The sequence below is a fragment of the Humulus lupulus genome, chromosome 6, assembly GCF_963169125.1.
Source record: "Humulus lupulus chromosome 6, drHumLupu1.1, whole genome shotgun sequence".
NCBI lineage: Eukaryota > Viridiplantae > Streptophyta > Magnoliopsida > Rosales > Cannabaceae > Humulus > Humulus lupulus.
The window spans coordinates 211,488,075-211,512,646 of record NC_084798.1 but is presented as its reverse complement, the minus strand read 5'-3'; the positions used below and the strand labels follow the sequence as shown (position 1 = coordinate 211,512,646).

The window sequence follows — 24,572 nt, the reverse complement described above, 5'->3', positions numbered from 1 at the left end:
ACTGATGATTGCAGGATCTATCCCAACCATGTCTTTATGCGACCAGGCAAAGACGTCCTGGTTCTTTTTTAAGAACTCCACCGGTGCTTGTTTTGTTGTTGTCTCTAAGTTTTTACCGACTTTCACAACTCTGGTCAGATCTCCCTCATTGAGTTAGACTTCTTCAAGGTCCTCGATGGTGCCTACTTCTTCTTCGAAATCCCCAAAGTGAGGATCTAAGTCTCTATCCTCACTTTGGGCAACGCCCTATTTGGTGAGATTATCACCTGAGCGGGCTTGAACATCAGATGCCATTTGCAATTCCTTTCCGGCGGCACCCCTCGATACACCCTTTTTTTCCTTGGTGATCGAGGCGTTGTAGCATTCTCTCACCTTTCGTTAGTTTCCCAATACGCATCCTACTCCTGCGTCTGTTGGGAATTTCATGGTGAGGTGCCATACAGAAGTGACGGCTCGAAGGTCAACCAGAATAGTCTCCCTATCACGGCATTATACGCCGAAGGACAATCAACCACTATAAAAGTGGTGAGTAATGTCATGTTAGCAGGCGTAGTACCTGCGGTGACTGGGAGTCTAATTGACCCTACTGGGGCGAGCCCTTCTCCGGAAAAACCATAAAGGGTTTGGTAGCATGGCTCTAGGTCCTTGATGGACAGTTTCTTCCTTTCCAGCGAGGACTTATATAGGATGTTGACCGAACTTCCCGTATCGACCAACACCCTTTTCACCATCATATTTACGATTTGGACATCCATGACCAGCGGATCAGAGTGTGGGAATCGCACATGCTAGGCGTCATCATCAGAGCAGGTGATCGGTTCCTCCTCTGTTCGAGCCTTTTTGGGTGCACGATCCTCGACACTCATCATCTTGATCTCCTGGTCGTGGCGTAGGTTTCGAGCGTATCATTCCCTCGCTTTTCCACTATCACCTGCAAGATGTGGGCCTCCACAGATGGTGAGTAGGGTACCTGCCACGAGAGCTAGCTGTAAAGGTGGAGAGAACTGACGTACAGGCGCCGACTCGTTGCCACCTTGAGCCTCTCGCTGAGAACCTCCCGCGGCACGTACATATCTTCTTAAGTGTCCTTGTCTTATCAGGAACTCAATCTCGTCCTTCAGCTGCTGGTTACAATCATTGGTGTTGTGCCAGTAGTCGTTATGGTAACGACAGAATTTTGTTGAATCTCTCTTGAAGATATCTTTTCTTATAGGCACGGGTCACCTATAGGGCACGCTCGAGCTAGTCAATTGGAAAACCTTGGCCCGACTTTCGACAAGGGCGGTGTAATTGGTGAACTTTGGTTCATACCGATTATTTTTGGGGCGCTTACTCTCAGAGGTTGAGGGTTCGCCATTCACCCACTTTCCACCATTTTTACCATTGCCATTCCCGTTGCCTTTGCCGTTGCCATTGGGCTTAGACCCGTTGGCGGCTTTGGCGGGTTCTCCTTTGGGCCCCTTGTCTTTTGCAAGCGATTTACCTTCGTTGGCAATCACATCCTCAAGCTTGATGTACTGATCTGCTCAATCTAAAAACTCTTGGGTAGTGTTAACCCCATGCTTCCTGAGGCTACTCCAGAGAGGATAATGGTGCCTAACTAGAGCGGTTAGGGCCATCATCTTGCATTCATCACCCACAGTCTTGGCTCCTGCCGCGGCTCACATGAAGCGCTGATTATACTCCTTCAAAGGGTCTCCTTCTTTCTGGTGTATCTCAACCAGTTGGTCTGCCTTGGTGGGGTGCACTCGACCCGCATAGAATTGTCCGTAAAACTCCTTCACGAACATTTCCCAGGATACTATACTTGTAAGAGGGAACTTAAAGAACCACTCCTGAGCGGCATCAGAAAGGGTCGCTGGGAAGATCCTGCAGCGAGCATCTTCAGAGACTTTCTGAATGTCCATTTGTATCTCAAATTTGTTTACATGAGATACCGGGTCTCCGTACCCGTCAAAGTTTGGAAGTGTGGGCACTTTAAACTTGCTGGGGGTTTCTCCCACAATAATCCTTTGTACAAAAGGGGTTCCCCTCCTCTGATCGTACTAGATATGCGATGTCCGCCCCTCAACCAGCTGCTGCACAGCCTGGTTCAGGGCATCGATTTGAGCCTGAATGGCTTCAGGAATTTCTGGGGCCTCTTGTGCCGAGGGAATGTACTTATCGTGCCTCTCTCAGCGGTCGTTGAGTACATCCTTTAGGTCGTCATATTTTTGCTGCTTCTCGCTGGCTCCGAGCTGGCTAAAGACGTTGTTTTGTCTGGGTTGCCCCCCAGCATTATGTCCTGCTTGTCGGTCTTCTCTAGGTGGGGGGCTTCTACCTCCACCTCTCTCCTCGTTTCTCCGACCAGCATTCCCTCTGCCTGAGTTAGCCTCATTGTAGTCGTGGCCATCTTTGAACCTTGGCTGGCTATGGTGGGACTGATTGTTTCCTCTATTTCCTCCTTGGGCTAGAACTTCCCAAGCGTTAGGGGGAGGCCTGCGCTGGTCAGTGGGTCCCCGTGCATTGGCATGCCATGGAGGGCCCCTGACTGCAGAGCCTGTCTCTGAGTTCCTACTGTTGCCAGAAGGACGCTGCCCCCTGCTCGGTGGGAGCGGCTCTTCACCCCCTGGGCGTTTAGGGCTGCGGGGCTGCTGCCCGACCCTATTTTGCCTCGGGCGCGGGGGATTGCCTGGACTAGCCTGGGATGGAGGTTGCGTCTCAGGATCCCTAGATGGGATATCATCCTGAAGCATCGATGGCTACTCCGGCCTTTGAGGGCTTGTTGGCTAGAGTGGAGGGTTAGGATTGAGACCTCCTTGAGGTGGCCCACTTGGGGGTTGATCAGGCTGCGAGGCAGGCGCAACCTGATTCCTAGCCAACTGGAGGGCTACTTCAAGGGCTGCCATGGCATCCCTTTGACGACGGTCCATCTCCGCCTGTCGTTCGCTCAGCTCTTGGCGCTGGTGCTCTATCTCCCTCTGCTGTGACGCCATTATCTCAGCGGCACTCTCTTGATTGGCCCCCAGAGCGGCCAATTCATCCTGCAACACCCCCAGTGTTGTCTTCAGAGTCTCAGAGTCCACTTCCTCCTCATCGAACTCCAGATGAGGTTAGTCCTCAGCCACATTTGGGGGAGGAGGCTGGGATGGTGCGGCAGCAGCCTGTCCAGTCTTCTTGGTAGTCTTTGCCATTAGTTTTTCTTGGGTTCAAAGCTCTTAATGAAAGCACCAGAAAGTTGACCCTGATTTTGGTCAACGACACGGAGTCTAGGAAACCACAGGAAAATGATATAGAGCTTGAAAATAATCTAATGGAAAGATAAAGAACATAGAGATTTATAGTGGTTCAGCCCCAATGATTGGTAATGACCTACGTCCACTTGATACTATTATTGATATTGATCTCCCAAGGTGTGATCAAAGAACTAGGGTTCCTGAGTTTCACAGACCTTCAAAGATAAAAGCAATACATCGATGGATAATAGTAGTATGATTCCGAAAGAAAAGGATCGATCCCATACCCTGAGCTATCTCTTGTGTATTTATAGGCTCAGGAAGAGTTACATGAATTAGGAAATAATATCTACCCTTAATGAACGGATCTGCAGGTCATAATGAAGAGATATTCTCGGATATCATCACAACTGTACAGATCTTTACATAAATGAATGGAATGTACGACCAGGCTGGTCGTATATAAAACTTGATCTTTTCATGTGGGAATATGCTGGTTGATAGGCGAGCCGTATCTTTGCTACGCGTCTGCCACGTGTCGTAACTCCTTGCCACATCATCAGCAGCTGATTGATGGATAAACACGTTGAAAGTCTACAAAGTCTCCCCATGGGAGTCATCATAAGGCCACTTAAGATGGCTCTTTCAACAACGTCTCCCATAGGGAGAGTCATTAATTGTCTACAATGTCTCCCCCATATAGCCATTAAATACCTATTTTGTTGTAGTGATTTTTGTAGAAGATGAAGAGATAGAAGGGGGAGGAAGATGATGTACGTATTTTTGTAAATATGTTTAGGAGAAAAAGATTTTAAATTTTTTAGCCTAATGAGGTGGATTGTGTAAATTTTTCAAAAATTATATAAAAATAGTTTATTTCGATAAAAAATATAAATAATTTAAAATTTGTAACATGAAAGAATTATTTAAACTTAGTTTAATTAAAATTATATTTTCATGTTAAAACTTTTAAATTATTTTTATTTTAAAAATAGCTTTTAAATAATTTTTCAATATTAGAATTACTTGTTTTTTGTTTTTATTAATTAATTAAAATTATGACAAAATTGGCGTAATAAAAAAACTAATTAGTGATTTAAGTGTAACATGTCAGATTACTTACTGATTTTTACTGCGAAAAAAATTGTTTAGTGACTTAAGTGGAACCTCTTAGAATACTTATACTGATTTTTGTCGCAAAAAAAAAAAATACTTACTGACTTAAGTGCATCATTTTAGACTATTTACTGATTTTTCACTGCTGCAAAAAAGAAGCGAGCCCTCTATTTGAGAGCCTTAAAAAATGAAATTTTTTAGGGCTCGCACTAAAAAACTATTTTTAGGACTCACATTGTGAGTATTGTAAAAGTTTTATTTTTAATTATTTTAAAAAAAATTAATTGGTAGCTAAAGCTTCCGTCGGAGCTTCGACGATGACGGTGGCGCCACCACCCCACAATGGTGGTTCGGTCCGATCATTTAGTGGGAGCACAAGGTATGCAGTGATGGTAGTTATTTGGCTCAAGGTGGCTCGAGGTGGTTGGAAAATGCCCAAAAAGTTTTGGAAACTCACATAGTCGCCGAACTTTGGAGGCTCCGTCGAGAGTTATAGGGGCGCGTGCAGCTAGAGGCTCACGAGGCTGAGGGTTTCGGGGGGCGAGGAAGGCCCGTGTAGGCGGGGGGTGGCCGGAGAGCCCCCGTTCGTGGTTGGCAGCAAGTTGAGAGAGATAGAGAAATTGGGGAAGAGAGGAAATCCAACGAAGAGAGAGAGGGAGAGATGGCTGAGTGTTTTTTTTTCTTTTCTGATTTAAAAAGTTCAGAGCTGTTTTTAGGGCTTGTATCTAGTTGAGTGCCCTAAAAAAGTATCCTAAAATCATGTTTTTGTAGTAGTGTTTGCCACAAATTTCCTAATATTATATAAATTATAGATATTGTAAATTGATATTTATTATAATTATTATTTATTAATTACCATATATTAAAAAATGTAGAATAAAAGAACTAAAAAAATGAGAAAGTTGATAAAATAGTTTGGAAAATTTTTAGAATGTGACATTAACTCCGATATTTAGATTTGTACTATTAATACAATTATTTAATTTTTCTCCTTACTGAAACAAAACCTTACCGTTGTGCCCATATATAAATATATATAGAGACAAGGATATATTGTTAGTATTAAACTAATAATAAATTATGCTAATGAAGAAGAAATGATATGCAAGTATGTAAGTACCTTAATTTGATCACCAATATGAATGAAGAGTGCAACTGAATACATTTGAATTCAAAATGGGAAGATTATATAAATTTAAATAAAATATCATCTAGAGCTAAAGCTAGAGATGATTAAGTGTCTTACACATGAGATTTAATTATTTATTTTACAAAGTAAATAAAGCTATTTTAATTTATTCTGAAACTTGAAAGGCAGGACCAACATGTCATGATATGTGTGCCTTTAACATTCATTCTTGCTTTGTGGGGAAGCAAATGAAAACATCGAGCATCTCTTCTTCAAGTGTATATATAGCAGGAAATGTCTAACTGTCATTAAAAGTTGGCTCAACTAGAATGCACAGTCAACTAACCTGGTTAGTCTGCTGAAATGGATTTCTCATACCAAGTTCTCGAGAATACACAAAAGCATGTTGCTGTCCATCCTTGCCGCTAGGGTAAGGACTGATGTTCTATGGAACCAGAAGCTTTGGCACATCAAGCACACAGTGAGTAAGATTCAAAATAAGTGTAAATTGCGATTAATTAGAGTATTACCATGTAAAGCTTCAAGTAAAGATAGAGAGTTTATTTATAGCTTATAGCTGAATGTTGTACAGGAGATTGTTTTGTATTGGAGCTAAGTGTTGTTCATGGCGATCCTGTTGGTTTTTGAGCCAAGTTGGTTTCCTTGTTTGTTAGGAATTCTTGGTGTATTTGTCCATGATAGTTTGAGCAATACAATAGTCTTATTCATAACAAAATAAAATAAAACATTCATTCTTATTTTTTTTACTGTGGAAGCTTGTTGAACTTGCGATGGCGATACTCTGCATATGTTTTGGTGGAAAACTTGGGCAAGTTGTGGTCGCCAACCAGCTTTGGAATAGGTCCGATCATTGTTTCATGGGGAGGCACGCAAAACACCGCCCATGACATTCGAGTCTTTTCCTTGTTCACCAAGCTCCTATGAAGAACACTCTTGTACTTCCCATTACTTAGTACCTTTATACAAGTCCCACAATTAGAAAAATTAATATAACAATATTAATGAAGAAGAAGATGTGATATAAGTAATTAAGTACGTATATGTACCTCAATTTGATCACCAATGTGAATGAAGAGTGCATTTGGCAAGTAATCAACGGCGACCCACTGGTTGTCTTTCGAGACTTGAAGACCAGCAACTTCATTGGGCACAAGTATGGTGATGGCAGACATGTCTGTGTGAGCTTCAACTCCAAGGGCCAGCTCTGGTTGTGGGCATGGTGGATACATGTTTATCTTCATTTCTAACTCTATTTCCTCTTCTCCCAAACTGCTTTTTAAACCCTTTCCTTCTTCTAATCCAAGACCTTCTGACAGTAGTTGAAGAACCACATCTGTTATCCTCAACATTTCTTTGTTGTATTCTTCAGTCACTTCCCTATATATTCACGATTAAGGCATGAGAGAAATACCATATTTTAAAAAAAATTAAATAAATGAATATTTACCTATAAGAAGGTGGGTTTTGTGGCCAAAACTCATGATGAACTTTAGACAAAGGATGCATGACATGAAAAAAGTAGTCAATCCACTCTAACTTTTCTTCATGGTTCTTAGTCATCTTAGTTCCATAACCTTCAAACTTCCCAACCGTTGGATCATTAGCGTTGGACTCCTTCTCCTGCTGAGGCAGCATGAAAAACATCTCACCAACCTCTTTCAGCCGTTGGATCAACGCCGCCGGTATCCCATGATCGGTGATCAGAAAGAAGCCCCACTCAGCAGCAGCTACGGAAACCTCCTTAACGACCACCTCTTGCGGCTGAGAGAGAGACACAACGGGCACTGTCACACCCTCCACCGCCTTGCTGCTCTCCGGCCGTTCGTTCACCGGCCGAATGAACTTCTCCGGTAGCTCCATTAGACCAAGGGATGATAAAGCTTGGACTCTCTCTACCTCCATTATTCTGGTCTCTTATTAATTTTTATGTATTAAAGAAAAAACAACTTTGATATATATATGAATGGCTTCGATCATGGTTGGTCGGACCACTGTCTACCTTTCAAACTACGTATAGACTAGTAGCTGAAATTTGAGTGCTCTACGTAGACATACTCTGTATCGGTTGAAATTTGAGTGCTCTACGTAGACAGTATCGGTTGGTCTTCCTTTGAAAGGTGGACAGTGGTCCGACTACCGATATAGAGTATGTCTATGTATGATGTCCCGCCCAGTATACGAGGCGGAACAAGTATCGCAGATATATCGTAAGCCATTTATATTGTGACCGTTTATATTAAATTAAAGGTTGTGCGGCCATGATTCTTTTTGCAGCATAATGAATTGTGTAACTACATGAGTCTTTACTTTTTAGTGATGCGGGCTACTATATTATGATAAAAAATGGATAGGAAACTTCAACAACCGGTTATATCTATTAAAAACCCAAAAATTTAGAAAATAGAACAATTTTAAAGATAGAACACGTGTTATACAATATACTCGTAATATTTTATTATCTAAAATTATTCTAAAGCATTTTATTTATTTTCTCTTTTAATTTATTTTATAAATTATAATAATATAGTAATTTAAAAAAAATATAAGTAATTACATATTTTTTAAATTACAACAAGATATTTACTGTATATTATTATTTACTAAATCTATTTTACACTTTTAAATAACTAAAATTGCTCCAAAGCATTTTATCTATTTTCTCTTTTAATCTAATTTTTTATTCATTTTATCGATTATAAAAATATAGTAATTTAAAAAAAAAATGTAAGTAGTTACATATTTTTTAAATTTAAATAAGATAGTATTATTTACTCTATCTATTTTATACATTTAAAAAACTAAAATTACTCCAAAACACTTTATTTATTTTTTCTTTTAATCTAATTTTTTTATTCATTTTATAGATTATAATAATGTAGTAATTTAAAAAAATGTACCTTACACGTAATAAAAAATATGTAGTTACATGTTTTTTAAATTTAAATAACATATTTACAATATATTATTATTTATTCTATTTATTTTACACGTTTAAAAAACAAAATAAAAACGTAAGTACGAACTACGCCTATATATAAATTAAGACATCCAAAAATATATATATTATAAATTAATATAGTAATGTATTTTTACATAAATGTTGTTTTATTTTAAATATATGTGTTTTAAAAAATGTAGTTTAAAAATAATATTTATCTATAGATAAAAAAACATAAAAAGCTATTAATTAATACTTAAATATCTAACTTTTTAAAAAATTAAAAAACAAAAAGGTAAAATAAAAAATTCAATTCCAAACCAAAATGTGATAACAATTAAAAATATCAATATATCTACACATCAATATATAAACACATAATATTAATTTGATTAAAAATTTATTTAAAGAGCTATTAAATTGTAAAAAAATTCAAATTCAAAACCAAAATATCTTAACAATTAAAAATATTAATATCTATACACATAATATTAATTTGATTAAGAATTTATTTGGCATCATGACTTGGCTCTTAATTACTCAAGTGAGTAATAATCAATAATTCAAGTTTCAAGGTATTCAATTTGTAACGATCAAAATTACTAATAGGGCTTAGTGCCTTGATTAGTATGCAAGATGGCATAATTTGATATATGTATGTTTAATTGGTTAAATGCGTGACTATGTGGCATGCATAGTTAATATGCTCATATGAATATATTATATGCATGTTTATGAGTGTTAAATATGCATGTGTGCCCTTTACTGTTCATAAGGGCATATCTGTAATTTTGGCCTGTTAAGGGCATAAATGTGGTTATATGTGATAAATGGTTGGGACCAAATTATTATGTGGATATATTCGAAGTATATGGCTCAAGACAGTCCTAGTGAGCGGATTAGCGAAATAGTCATAGCAGGGTTTAAATACCTGACTTGGGGAAAGACTGGGGGTATTTTGGGAATTTAGATAATATTTTGGGGTTTATTGGGCAACGAATAAATATTTGAAAATTTGTAGGACATGACGGGGTTAATCAGTAAATGGTAGAAACACTTGAGGAACTAGTGGGAACCAGGAGAAAATGATCATTTTATGCTTAGAACCCTTTGAGGGCTGAATAAGCTTAAAGGGCAAAATGGTCTTTTCTTGGGTTAGGATATACACAGAAGGGTCTTGGGAGTGTAATAGAAAACACTAGAAATCCCTCAATCTTTCAAGAAAATGTTTTTCTTTCTTCACTCTAGAACTAAGGGGACATCTTAGAATTTTCAAGGAGAAACTCAAGGGAGCAAGTTGGGAATTCAGTTGAGGGAATCTAGGGGATTAAACTGGGATCATCCAAAGCCCTTGCTGAGGAATTAGGCTGCAATCTGAGGTAAGAACTTAAGTTAATTTCTCTAAAACTCTATTGAAACCATGTTAAAGGTTTGAGTTTGCATGAACCTTAGTTTGTTAGCTGGTTTTTGTTTTGCATGAGTCTTAGTTTGTTAGATGTTTTTGGTTGAATTTGAGTATTTAATAAGAGTAAGAATTTATTATGATATATATAATGTTTGGACCAAAAGGATGGGAATTCTAGGCTTAAATCCAGGTTTGGATGTTGGTTTGGGGTGTGAATTTGAGGTTAGGCACGTGAAGAAACACTAAGAAATGGTGATTTTTCTGGGTTTAGGGGCTCGGGTCGCGGCCATGTTCTTCAGGCGCCGCGCCCCGCATAATTTTTGGAGGCTGGGAGCCTCTGTTCACCTAGGGCGCTGCGACTTGGAGGAGTGCAGGTAGTGGCCTGTGTCCCCCATCAGGGAGGATTGAGCCTCTGTCGAAAGGGCGAGCCACGGTCCTCAAGGGAAAGTCGCGGCCTTAAATGGTGAATTAAGGGAAAATAAGGTTTAAGGCTCAAGGAGGCTCGGGAATTCAATCCTAGGTGCTCGGGATGAATTCTACTACCTGGTTAAGTAGAATTCGAGCTCCCGGAGACTAATATTTGTTCCTTAAGTATTTATTTGGATTATAAATTGATGGTTACCCATTGACCCTATGACTAGGGTTATTGCCAAGGCTCAAGATTGAGGACCGTGCCTTGGACATTTTATATTCTTTGCTCGAGATTCGAGGTAAGAAAACTGCACCCTTATGGTTGTGAATGGGACTGAGGTTCCCAATATCTAAATACGTGTACTATGTGATTGTACGATTGTTATGATATATAAGAATGAACGGCTGAAGTGTGACGGGGCTGATGATATGCATACTAAATGCAGCTTGGCCAAAGCGAGCTAGGGTTAAGTAGATAAACAGAGGGCTCGGTCTAAGCGTACTAACCCTGAACATTTGTGTAACTGGCTAGAATATGAACATGAGATTATATGTTTACCATTGGTTAGTTTGATGCTTGTGTTATGTTATTTAATTGAACTGATTGAGTTCAGATTGATCGAGTATGTCTGTTGCTATATGTGCTTGTTATTTATGGTTTTCTTGCTAGGCCATGGCTCACGGGTGCTACGTGGTGCAGGTAAAGGCAAAGGGAAGCTGGACCAACCATGAGTTGGAGAGCTCTGGGGGTGAAGGGTACATAGTCAGCTGCTCGTCCGCCACAACCAAGGTAAAGTACAGGGACAGAGCCCTAAAGCTTGTATTTTCCCATTAAAGCGGTTTTTGATTGTTTAAACTTTCGAGGGTTGTAAATTATCTCTTATACCCTATTTTTTGGTTTGGGGGGGGGATCCCATGTACCAAACATCGAGTTTAATGAAAATTAACTGTTTATGATAAAAAAAACTTTTAACTCTAACCTGATAGGTTACTTCAGGAACACATTATTGTCCAAACGACTTGATTAGCAAGTATTACAGTATTTTAAAATACACAGTGTAGTTCTTTTGGTTATCCAGGGTGTTACAACTTGGTATCAGAGCGGTCTAGGTTTAAGGGTTCCTAAAGACTGGCTGGGCCTATACACTTACCGCTAAAGACAAGCTCGACTCAGGGTTTGGTAACTGTATATATGTGATTATATGCTCCAATGTCTAAATGAAATGTAAATGTTTAATTTGTATGATTAATAGAGAGCATGAGATACTGATAGAGCCTGGCCCTTGACTGCTGTGTGATTATAATGAGGCATGCTTATAAGCATTGCTACTGCATGTGAATGAATGTTTAAATGCTTACTTGCATCTTGATTACATGTTGTTGGTTGAGTTTCACTAATGAACTATGGATAGACTGTTAACCTGTCATCATTGTCTGACTGCCAAGTCATTGATTGCAGATAAACTTTGATAGCTATGTGTCCAAGGTGATCAATATGATTAGTTCACACAGGGGTCGAGGTTAGAGATGATGAACAGGGCCAGAACCCTTCGTCAGTCCCTAAGAACTGGCAGCAAATACTTGCTGATATGTAAGCTCGATTACAGAGTCAAGAATAGGAGATTCGTCTCTTAAGACAGCAAGCTCCGTTAGGGAGTGCTGCACCTATTGTGACACCAGTTGTACAGTCACTTGAGGTTGGGAACAGGTGGGAGCCACTTTATGAGCAGTTCAGAAGATAGCATCCTCCAACCTTTGAGGGAGGACTAGATCCACTTAAGGCTAAATAGTGGATGAGTATGATCACCTCCATCCTAGACTTTATGAGGGTGGGAGATAATGACATGGTGTCCTGTGCCACCTATATGCTTAGAGAGGATGCCCGTATTTGGTGGGAGGTGGCATCACAAACTCGGGATATTTCCACCTTGAGTTGGGAAGGGTTCAGAGATTTGTTTAACCAGAAGTATTACAACGTTGCCATCAGGCCAGCGAAGGTGAACGAATTCACAAGGCTAGTACAGGGCAGCATGACAGTTACAGAGTATGCCCTGAAGTTCAATATGCTGGTGAAGTTTGTATCAGATTTAGTGCCTACAGATGCGACCAGGCAGGACAGGTTCGTTTGAGGGCTTCATGCTATGATAGCCCGGGATGTGAGAATTACATCGGTACCTAGGCAGACAACTTATGTCCAGGCTGTCGAGAAGGCTTTTACCACTGAAGAGGAAGAGAATAAGATCTAGAGGGAGAACGCTGCGAGGCGGGATGTTCGCAGGGCGGTGCCTCCATTTACAGGGTCTGGTAGGGGCAGAGGCCCCATTGATTTGAAAAGGAAGACCCCTGACACTTCGACCATTGCTGGTTCTGATAGAAGGGGTCGGGGTACTCAGGGTGGCCACCAGGGAGGCGGTGAGACATGGAGAAGTTATCTAGAATGCATGAGATGCAGGAAGCGCCATCTGGGTGAATGTCGGGCAAATTCTTGTTATCTGTGCGGGGTGGTGGGACACCTCAAGAAGGATTTCCCAACAGCAAAGAATGAGGAACCAGGGAAGGTGGAAAGCTTGACTCCAGCTTGAGTGTTCACCTTGACGCATGGAGAGGCCGAGGCTAATCCCTTGGTAGTGACAGGTCAGCTTTCTAGCGCTGGCTCTTCATATACTGTATTGATTGAATCTATTGCTACACATTCGTTTGCTTCTCGTAAGATATTTGATAGATTGTGTAGACCTAGAGGGTATTGTATTGCAGGGTTTGGGACTATACTGCCTACAGGGAAACTGGTAGTATCTAGGAGATTGATTAGAGTATTGCCAGCGATGGTAGATAGTAGGGAATTATCTGTAGATTTGATCGTGTTAAGTATGTATGATTTTGATATGATTATAGGGATGGAATGGCTGGTTACATATGGGGCTACTATAGATTGCAAGAAGAAGATGGAGACCTTTGAGTCTGAGGGTGAGGATCCCTTAGTTTTCGTGGGTGTTGTGCATGGACCTTGCATACCCATGATATCAGCATTGAGGGCTAGGGACCTATTACAGGGAGGTTGTATAGGTTTTCTAGCTAGTGTGGTGGGTACCACTAGAGTTATGCCAATGGGGCCGAAAGAGACCAGATTGGTACGCGAGTTCTTGGATGTGTTTCCTGAGGATTTACCAGGACTGTCGCCGCATAGGGAGATCCAGTTCATGAGTTAGCGCCGGGTACATATTCAGTGTCATGAGTTAGCGCTGGGTTCATCATGGCTTCGGCGAAACATAAGGAGCTGAAGATGCAGTTGCAAGAGCTTCTTGATTTAGGGTTTATCAGACCTAGCTTCTCGCCATGGGGTGCTCCACTTTTGTTTGTAAAGAAGAATAATGGGACTTTGAGAATGTGTATAGACTACAGGGAGTTGAATAAGTTGACCATCAAGAATAAATACCCCTCACCCAGGATCGATGACATGTTCGATCAGCTGTAGGGAAAGACGGTATTCTCAAAGATTGATCTTCGATATGGTTATCACCAGCTGAGGATCAAGGATGAGGATATACCGAAGATGACCTTCTGAATGAGGTATGGGCATTATGAGTTCTTGGTCATGTCATTTGGTTTGACCAATGCCCCAACAGCGTTTATGGATCTGATGAACAGGGTGTTCCGGGATTTCTTGGATCAGTTTGTGATTTTCTTCATCGAATACATCTTAGTTTACTCCTGTTCAGAGGCAGAGCATGAACAACATCTACGACAGGTATTGCAAAGGTTGATAGAGCATCAGTTGTATGCTAAGTTTAAGAAGTGCGAGTTCTGGCTACCAAAAGTGACATTCCTTGGATGCATTGTTGGTGGAGATGGTATTAAGGTGGAGGCAGTTAGAGATTGACCGAGGCGAAAAATGCCTCAGAGGTTAGGAGCTTCCTTGGATTAGCAGGATATTACAGATAGTTCATGGAAGGGTTCTCCAAGATTACTGCACCGATGACAGAATTGACATGGAAGAACTTGAAATTTGTCTTGTCAGATAAGTGTGATAATAGCATCCAGGAACTGAAAGGACGGCTGATTACTGCTTTTGTGTTGAGTCTTCCTTCAGAAGGAGGGAAGTTTGTAGTATATTGTGACGCATCAAGACTGGGATTGGGATGTGTGTTAATGCAGAATGAGAAGGTTATTGCTTATGTGTCACGACAGCTGAAGGAGTATGAGTAACAATACCCTACCCATGATCTGGAGTTGGCAGCGGTGGTATTCGCACTGAAAGTTTGGCGACATTACTTGTGTGGAGAAAAGTGCAAGATATACATCGATAATAAGAGTTTGAAGTATTTCTTCACCCAGAAGGACTTGAATATGAGGCAGAGGTGTTGGCTAGAGTTGGTGAAGGACTATGATTGTGATATCCTTTATCACCCAGGGAAATCCAATGTAGTGGCAGATGCGTTGAGTTGGAGGGGTCCGGGACAGTTATTCAGCTCTACATAGATATCAAAGGAGTTGGCAGAGGAGATGGCTAGAGCAAGGATAGAGCTAGTTGTGGGTCGGTTAGCCAATATTACCTTATAGTCGACCTTTCTAGAGAGGATAAGAGAGGGTCAGATGGATGATACACAGTTGCAGGAAGTCATAGGGAATGTCCTAGCTGGAGTGGCTAAGGACTATTCCATTTCAGAGATTGGTTTATTATAGTATAAGGGTCGGATTTGTGTCCCGACAAATATGGGTTTAGACGAGAGATACTGGATGAATCCCATACCACACCATACTCACTCCATCCAGGAACCACAAAGATGTATCAAGATTTACGGACCTTATATTGGCGGCCTGGGATGAAGAAGGACGTAGTAGAGTACATGGCCAAGTGTTTGACCTGTCAGCAGGTGAAGGCTGACCATCAGTGACCAATAGGGTCGCTACAGCCTTTGGGAATACCCAAATGGAAGTGGGAAGACATTGCTATGGATTTTGTGGGAGGTTTACCCAGGACAGTGGGGCTGCATGACTCTGTGTGGGTGATAGTAGATAGATACACCAAGTCAACTCACTTTTTACCAATGAGAATGACCTATACTGTGGATCAGTACGTGAGGGAGATTGTAAGTCTCCATAGGGTTCCCAAATCTATAGTATCAAACTTGGATCCCATATTTACCTCCAAGTTTTGGAGTGGTTTACAGAAGGCTATGGGGACTCAGCTGAAGTTCAGTACAACCTTTCATCCTCAGACAGATGGATAGTCTAAGAGGACAACTCAAGTGCTGGAAGACATGCTTAGAGAGTGTGTATTAGACTTTGAGGGATCTTGGAGTAAGTATCTCTCATTATACGAGTTTTCATACAACAACAGTTATCAGTCAACGATTGGAGTAGCTCCATACGAGATGTTATATGGAAGGAGGTGTAGATCCCTTATTCATTGGGATGAGATGGGCAAGAGGAAGTATTTGGGACCGGAGTTGGTTAAGAAGACTAGTACAGCCGTTGAGAAGATCCAAGCTTGAATGCTCACTTTGCAAAGCAGACAAAGTAGCTACGTTGATCCTAAGCGTAGGGACGTGGAGTTCCAGGTAGCGGACCACATGTTTCTGCGAGTGTCACCACTGTGAGGGGTGAAGAGGTTTGGGAAAAAGGGCAACCTTTTGAGATCCTGGAGAGGATTGGGCAAGTGGCCTATAGATTGGCTCTACCACCATCGTTATCAGTGGTTCATGACGTATTCCACATCTCTATGCTTCGAAAGTACGTCTCATATATGACTCATGTGTTAAGGTATGAGGATTTCGAGTTACTTAACGCCCTAGATAACCAAGATCGTTACATTGTGTATTTGAAATAGTGCAGGACTTGCTAATCAAGTCATTTGATTAAAAATGTGATCCTAAAGTCAATATTCATGTTATGATTGATAGATTTTGATCGTAAACGGTTAATTTTCATTAAAATAGATGCTTGGTACATGGGATCCCAAAAACAGCGTTTAAAAGACAAATTTACAATTTTCAAAAGTTATATACAACTAGTGGCCACTCTAATGGCAAAATACAAGTTTCTGGCTTCTGTCCCTGTATTTCTCCTTGGCCGTGGCGGTCGAGCGACTGACTATGTAGACCCACCCCCAGAGTTTTCCAACTCATGGGTTGTCCAGCTTACCTTTGCCTTTACCTGCACCACGTAGCACCCGTGAACCAAGGCCCATCGAGAAAACCATAACAACAAAAACATAATCAATATAACAACCAATCAATCATAAGACAGTCATCCAGAAATTCACAAGTCATAGACATCAAACTAATAACAGTAAACATATATATTCAGCAATATATCTCAATAAATATGCAATGCTCAGGGTCGACGCCCTTAGTCCAAGCCCTCTGTTTAATCCACTGACTCTGGCTCACTTAGGGCGAGTCCAGTGTTTATCTAGCTGACCCCGGCTCACAGTGGCCAAGTCGCATCCTGTGTGCAAATCATCAGCCCTGGCTCTCTTAGGTCATTCATTTCATGTTCGCATAATGATATCACATTTATATATCACATACATATCCAGATACAGGGTATCTCAGTCCCGAGCACGATCCTTGGTCCTTAGCCTTGGCGGTAAACCTAGTCATAGTTTCCAAAGGGTAATCATCTTAGGAGATAAAAACTAGCCTCCGGGACCTCAATTTCTACTAAACTAGGTAGTAGAAATTGTCCCGAGCGCTTAGGTTCGAACCCCCGAGCCTTACCAATTATAGAATCCATCCCAAGGTAAAACTCCCTAGGCGGGTCGCGACCTGACCCTAAGGGTCACGACTTGGCCCCAAGTCAAAAACCAAAAACCCCAAGCCACAAGGGAGGCAGGCTGTGACTTGCCTCCTAAGGTCGCAGTACGCCCCCACATCAAAGAGCATACCCATGCCTACTCGGCACACGCGTCGCAGCTCCCCTAAGCTGGGTCGCAGCGTGCCCCTTCGAACCTAGAAATTTTGGGGTTTTTCAACATATTTTCCAGCCAAATTCCTCAAAACTCAAACCTAACAAGCCTCCCAATCAGAACCGAACCCAGCAACGAGTTCAGGATTTAATCACATGCTTTAGACACCAAAACCTTAACAATTATACTAAAATAACTATCCTAATTCAGTAAATATTCAGCACTCAATACTCAGCTTAATTTCACCCTAATATTCTAAATTCTCTAACATAATCAAGATATGAACTTACCTCAATTGCTTGTTGAATCTCCACAAGCTTCTTCACCCCACTCTTGAGCTTAATTCTCCTAAGTTCCCAACTGAACTTCCTGAATAAAGGCTTCAATTCCTCAAGACTTCCCAGCAGAATTTCCTTAAGCTCTAACCTTCAATTTTCCCTTTTCTTCCCTTAGCTTCAAAGCACAAGTGAGAGAGAGAGAGAGAGAGAGAAACCGTGAGATGGAGAGAGAGAGTTTGAGTAGTTTCCTTTAGTTTCTGGTTACCTCTACTCCTCTAAGTATAACACTTAGCCCCTAAGAAAAAGACTATAATGTCCCTTTTAAGCTTATTAATCCTCAAATTGTTCCTAGGAGTAAAATGGTCATTTTGCTCCCGATTCGCGCTAATTCCTCAAGTATTCCTACTATCTACCAATTAATTCCGTCATCCAATTAATTACCAGATATTTGTTCATTACTCAATAAATCCAAAATATTACCATAAAATATCCCCAGGCTCCCCCCGAGTCGGGTATTAAACCCCACTGTGACTATTTTGCTAATCCGCTCACTAGGACCATCTCGAGCCATATGCTGCAAATATATCCACATAATAATGTGGTCTCAACAATTTATCACATTTAATCATGTTTATGCCCTTAACGGGAAAAAATTACAAATATGCCATTATAAGCTAGAAAGGGCCCACATGCATATTCAATACTCATAAACATGCATATCACATATTCATATATTCATATTAATCATGCATGACATGTAATAATGCATTTTAACCATTTAATCACAAATATACCAATTATGCCCTCCTGACACGCTAATCAAGGCCCTTAAGTCTTAATAGTGATTTTGGGTCGTTACAGTTACAGACAGATTTGTCATATGAGGAACGACTGGTTCAAGTCCTAGAAAGGGAAGACAAGGTTCTACAGAACAAGATGATTCCTCTAGTCAAAGTGTTATGGAGGAATAGCAAGGTCGAGGAAGCAACCTGGGAGTTTGAATCAGCTATGTGGGATCAGTATCCCGAGTTATTCAGGTAAATTTTGAGGACTGAATTCTCAGTAGGAGGGGATAGTTGTAATGACCCAAATTGCCAATAGGGCTTAGTGCCTTGATTAGCGTGCCAGGAGGGCATAATTGGATATATGTATGTTTAATTGGTTAAATGCGTGACTATGTGGCATGCATGGTTAATATGATTATATGAAAGTATTATATGCATGTTTATGAGGATTAAATATGCATGTTGGCCCTTTATTGTTCAAAAGGACATAAATGTGATTATATGTGATAAATGGCTGGGACCACATTATTTTTTGGATATATTCGCAGCATATTGCTCGAGACAGTCTTGGTGAGCGGATTAGCGAAATAGTCATAGCAGGGTTTAAATACCCGACTCGAGGGAAGACTAGGGGTATTTTGGGAATTTAGAGAATATTTTGGGGTATATTGGGTAACGAATAAATATTTGGCAATTTGTAGGATGTGACAAGGTTAATCGGTAATTAGTAGAAACACTTGAGAAATTAGCGGGAACCGGGGGAAAATGATCGTTTTACCCTTAGAACCCTTTGAGGGATGAATAAGCTTAAAGGGCAAAATAGTCTTTTGTTGGGTTAGGATATACACATAAGGGACTTGGGAGTGTAACTAAAAACACTAGAAATCCCTTAATCTTTCAAAAAATACGTTTTTCTTTCTTCACTCTGGAACTAAGGGGAAATCTTAGAATTTTCAAGGAGAAAATCAAGGGAGCAAGCTGGGAATTCAGTTGTGGGAATCTAGGGGGATCAAGCTGAGATCATCCAAAGCCCTTGCTAAGGAATTAGGCTGCAATCTAAGGTAAGAATTCAAGTTAGTTTCTATAAAACTCTATTGAAACCATGTTAAAGGTTTGAGTTTGCATGAGTCTTAGTTTTTTAGCTGGTTTTTGTTGAATTTGAGTATTTAATAAGAGTAAGAATCCATTATGAGCTATATACAATGTTTGTAGACCAAAAAGATGGCATTATAGGCTTAAATCCAGGTTTCGCTGTTAGTTTGGGGTGTGAAATTGAGGTTAGGCTCATGAAGAAACGTTGAGAAAAGGTGGTGTTTCTAGGTTTAGGGGCTTGAGCCATGACCCTGTTCTTCAGGCATCGTGGCTCGCATGAATTTTTGAGGCTGGGAGCCTCTATTCTCCAGGCGCACTGTGACTTGGAAGAGTGTAGGTCACTGCCTGTGTCCCCCGTCAGGGAGGATTAAGCCTCTATCCAAGGGGTGAGTTGCAGCCCTCAAGGGCAAGTCGTGGTCTTAAATGGGGAATTAAGGGAAAATAAGGTTTAAGGCTCAAGGAGGCTCAGGAATTCAAACCTAGGCGCTCTGGATGAATTCTACTACCCGGTTAAGTAGAATTCGAGGTCCCGAAGACTAATATTTGTTCCCTAAGTATTTATTTGGATTAGAAAATGATGGTTACCCATTGACAGTATGTCTAGGGTTATTGCCAAGGCTTAGGACTGAGGACCGTGCTGAGGACCGTTCTGTATTCTTCGCTCAGGATTTGAGGTAAGAGAACTGCACCCTTGTGGTTGTGAATGGGACTGAGGTTCCCAATAACTGAATACGTGTACTATGTGATTGTACAATTGTTATGATATATGAGACTGAATGGCCTAAGGGTGCTGGGGCTGATGATAAGCTTGTATGTGCTTGTTGTTTATGGTTTTCTTCCTATGAGTATCATTTAAGTGTATCAGAATTTTCTTAAGTTTTTCGTGTATCATACACACGTACATGCCTTTCAATGTATATCATGCATGTTTCCACACACACATGGATATCAAACTATGTTGACAATGCAATATACCTAAAAAAGTATTTTTCAAGTAAGTTTTGTGCACCTCACAAATGTTGAGAGAACTCACCGATTGAGAACTCATTGATTGTGCAATATATGTATATTTATTTGTAGTTGATTTATAGAATTTGGTATTTTTCTTACTATTTTGGAAGGAGAAGAAATTGAACGTGGATCATGGTGCTACGATATTGTTTACTATATGTACTGGAAAAAATATATTTGTATCTTCGAATTTAATTAGATAACCAATTATTGGTATTAGTATTGTTTAAATTTTGGTTCTCTATATATCTATTTTCTTATTATCATATAATTATGTTTTTATTCAAAAGTGAATAGTTGTACAAAATATTATAATTATTATCATCAATTATCAATATTAGTGATAAGTATCGAATTTGTCTATTTATAATTCATTATTATTCTATTATTATGCATTTTATTATTTATTTATATATGTTTAATTAGTTTATTTTGTGTTTTTAGGATTTTCAAGACATTTGGGTGAAAGTGAATGAATTTGGGATGTTTTACAAGCAATGGTTAAGCTCGGAATTATAAGTCTGAAACTTCACACTTGATTTTGATAACTTTCCAATACTGTTTTGGAAATATACCAATAATTAGAAGTTTTATATATTTTTATTAGCTTTCTATAGCTTTTTGAATCGTCCAATTCCGAGTTATATCGAGGAAGTTATGATTAAAATACTTTCAGCCACTACAGCAGAAGAAAACCGAAAAACGGGAAAACTTGCTACGGTCGCAGCCAGCCTTATTCCAGGCCGTGGCCTGGGGGACAAAACGTAGTGGCTGTGGCTAGCAATGTCCCAGGCTGCGACCGAAGCTTGATTTTCTAGAAAATACATTTTTTCTAGTGGCCGCGACCACCAAGAATCACTGGCCGCGCCCGGCGATCGATTTTTTTCTTAAATTTCAATTTTTAAATGTAATTTTTGGGAGGCTATAATAGGGATAAGGGTTAACTTTTATTATAATTTTATATTGTGATTTTTAGAGGCTAGAGCAGCAGAGGAGGAGGAAAAAACATCATCATCTATATTCTTCAATCTAGTTTTTCTTTCTTCTCAAAACTCTTTTATTTTCATTGAATATTTATGTTTATGAATATGAATATGATTATGGAGTAGTTTTCTTTATAATTAAGGGTTATTTCAAAACCTTAGACATGAGATCTTGAATGCATTGATGAATTTTATTCCTTTTATTCCCTTATATTAAATTACTTCTATTTTTCTATTTGAATGGCATGGATCTTGTAACATCTTGTTTAGATGGCCACTAATTAAGGTTTTGCATTGTTCTACTATCATCTTAGGATTTCTATTCACCTAATAGTTTAGGATTCTAAGTAAAGTGATAAATTGCAATTAATGTATTGTGACAGGTATTTTAATTGTGATGAGAAATAGAACCTAGGTTAAATGAATTGCATGCTTAATGAATTTGGTGCCTAGATTAACCTGTTTCCACAAAGTGTAATGCTTTTACTAAGTTAAATAGATTGCATGCTTAATGGGTTTATTGCTGGGTAAAAAAAGTTATTAAGAGCACTTAGCTTTAATTAATTATATTAGGGAAATTGGGATAATTGACTCCTTAAGTATTATCTGCGGGGTTAATAATTTAATTGAGAATAGGGAATATTATTCATCATTGTTGATAGATTGATTGTTGAAAGTGGAGAGTAATTCTTGATTATTTCTTTAATATCGTGATATCCTTAGTTATTCAATCATTGATATTTATTTCATTTTATGTTTTCAGCTATTAAAACTAAAACCCTTATTTAATTTCAGTCTAGTATTATTTTGAATAATAATTTGATCATAATCCTCGTGGGTTCGACCCTTATTTACCACTATACTGAAGTAGCTGCTGTAAGTGAATAATATATATATTTAAATTTGATACGGCATACGACACACATCAAATTTTTGGCGCCGTTGCCGGGGACTATTTTATTTAATTTCTTATTCATTTTTTTTCTCTTTTTACTAACTTGGCCTATTAGTTGTGGTTGATGTTTTTACGGCTTGCATTGAACTTGGTTTGAGACATGGAAATGTACTATCAACACCGTTATGATCCTCAAATGAATAGATATGACTCCTATTCTAGCAATTACAATTCACAATGGGAGGAGTATTCTAATACTTTCTATGGTGGAAATCAATATGTTAAGCCAAATTACTACTCTCAATCATAATATAATGAGCTCACCTCACAATATTCAGATCCATCAATTGGAGATCTCATCAATGCATTGAATGTTAGCACTCTCCAACTTCAACATATGTCAGAGCAGGCTTATGGGCCTTTTCCTCAACAACCTCCTACAGGAATGTCACAAGATCAGGAACCATCAATTTCAGATATGCTAAAATCCTTGATGGCTTTAACTATACAGACCCAAGTTATTCTTCAAATTACAGAAGCGTCCCTCAAGAATTTGGAGAGTACTATGGGACAAATTGTTACATCATTGAATAATCTTGAGGTTACGAATATTGGAGAATTACCCATAGAATTAGAGAGTAATCCAATAGAGAATGATGGTACCCTAACTCTTCAAAGTGGTCCACAACTTTACTTGCGACCTCATCCAGACATAACATTTGATCTAATTCAAACTCAAGAAGTCAACAATTCAACCCCAGAAGCATCTTCTCCACCAGAGATCGAAACTTTCACGTCAGTTGGTTCATCATCACAAAACATGCTACACAAACCAACTGTTAGGTCCTATGTCCATATTCCTCCTTTTCCGAACAGATTGACAAAATTTAAGAATGAGGAGGAAAATAAGGTGATCCTTAAAATCAATATTTCACTCCATACATCCATTAAACAAGTACCACCATATGCTAAGCTTCCTAAGGAGTTGTCCACAAATAAAAGGAAGCTGAAAGGTGATAAAAAGATAAGTGTGGGGGAGAATGTTTCTGTTATTCTCCAAAGGAAGTTGCTACCCAAGTGTCAAGACCTTGGGATGTTTATAAATCCATACACTATCAGTAAAAGCAGGTTTGATCATTGTATGATAGATTTAGGAGCACCTATTGATTTAATGTCTTATTCTATTTTTGCTTCTTTAAATCTAGGGTTGTTAAAAGAAACTAGTGTTATTATTTGATTAGCTGATCACACTAATGCTTATCCCCTAAGGGTAGTTGAAGATGTTTTGGTGCAGGTTCAATTTGGTAGGCCATTCCGACTTATTAGAAGTACAAATTTGGATGTCAAAGTATGGGCACTTACAATGAAATTTAATGGTGAAGTAATACAATTTGATATATTTAATTCTATTGAGAAGTACAAAAAGAAGTAGGTTCTGTTAAATGACCCACCATGACAATCATGACTACATCATTCAGTCGAGCTAATGACATTAAACAAAGCAAACTTGCAGGAGTTTTTTTTTACCTTTATGTTTTTTATTTTGCATTGATTTTTTATTTAGTATATGCCTTGAGGACAATGCATAAATTAAGTGTGGGGGAAGGGAAAACTGTTTGTTCAATTTTTATTTGTCATTTCTTTAGTTGTTATTTGTGTTTGTGTTGTTTAGTTGTTTTTTGTTGTTTAGTTGTTTATAGTGTCATTTAAAAAAAAAAAAAAAAAGGTTGTTATAAGCATGGTTATGTTGAAAGTTGTTTGTCAATGATAAAATTTCTGATTGAGAAAAGAATATGTTTAGGAAATTGATGAATTCTACATGAATTGTGTGCTTAACTCTTGTCTAGTTGTTACTTAAGCTTGATCTTTAATTTTTAAACATAATGTGTTCAATTAGATTTACTTTTTCACTATTGTTTGGAGATATTTATGCATGCTATCATCTATATATATAGTCTCGACCACTCTAGAAACCATTGATTAGTTTGAGGCGAAATCCTAAGTACACATGATTAGAAAGATGATTAAGGCATGTTATTTATATCGTTTGAGCCTTTCAAGCTTACCTATGAAATTAAATATCCTAGTTTCCCATTTTTGAGCCATAATTACTAATCTTTTTCTTTTATAAGCCAATATCGGAACCTTTGCCACTTAAAATTTTTATCCTTTTTGTGACCCATTATACCATAGTTTTATATGATTGTTTGATTTGGTGGGTTGGATTATGGATTGTAAGAATGTGAAGTTGTATCGGTTTGTTAGATTATAATGTGAAAGTGTATGATCTACTATTTCTTCCAATGCATTGAATTGAAAAAGAAAAAAAAAACAGAAAAAAATATGCATTGAGAAAATTGGCAATATGAAAGTGAAAAAATAATGT

At 39.1% G+C, this 24,572-nt stretch overlaps 2 protein-coding genes across 3 annotated transcripts; one reads left to right on the top strand and one right to left on the bottom strand.

Annotated features, from left to right (window-relative positions):
- Positions 1-5,501: 5,501 nt before the first annotated feature.
- Positions 5,502-7,444, bottom strand: LOC133783143 (flavonol synthase/flavanone 3-hydroxylase-like). 2 transcript variants are annotated; one of them, XM_062222685.1, is made up of 4 exons: positions 6,929-7,444; positions 6,528-6,858; positions 6,208-6,437; positions 5,502-5,688 (listed from the first exon to the last, which is right to left on the bottom strand). In XM_062222685.1, the coding sequence occupies exons 1-3, from the start codon at positions 7,381-7,383 to the stop codon at positions 6,225-6,227; spliced, it is 999 nt and encodes a 332-aa protein (XP_062078669.1). In that variant the 5' UTR covers positions 7,384-7,444; the 3' UTR covers positions 5,502-5,688; positions 6,208-6,224. The 2 variants fall into 2 exon arrangements, with proteins under 2 accessions (XP_062078669.1, XP_062078668.1); XM_062222684.1 differs by lacking the exon at positions 5,502-5,688 and having other exon boundaries at positions 6,001-6,437; positions 6,929-7,443.
- A 15,139-nt stretch (positions 7,445-22,583) lies between these two features.
- Positions 22,584-23,423, top strand: LOC133785948 (uncharacterized). Its single transcript, XM_062225162.1, has one exon. It carries the CDS (start codon positions 22,584-22,586, stop codon positions 23,421-23,423), a length of 840 nt encoding a protein of 279 aa, XP_062081146.1.
- The last annotated feature ends 1,149 nt before the right edge of the window (positions 23,424-24,572 follow it).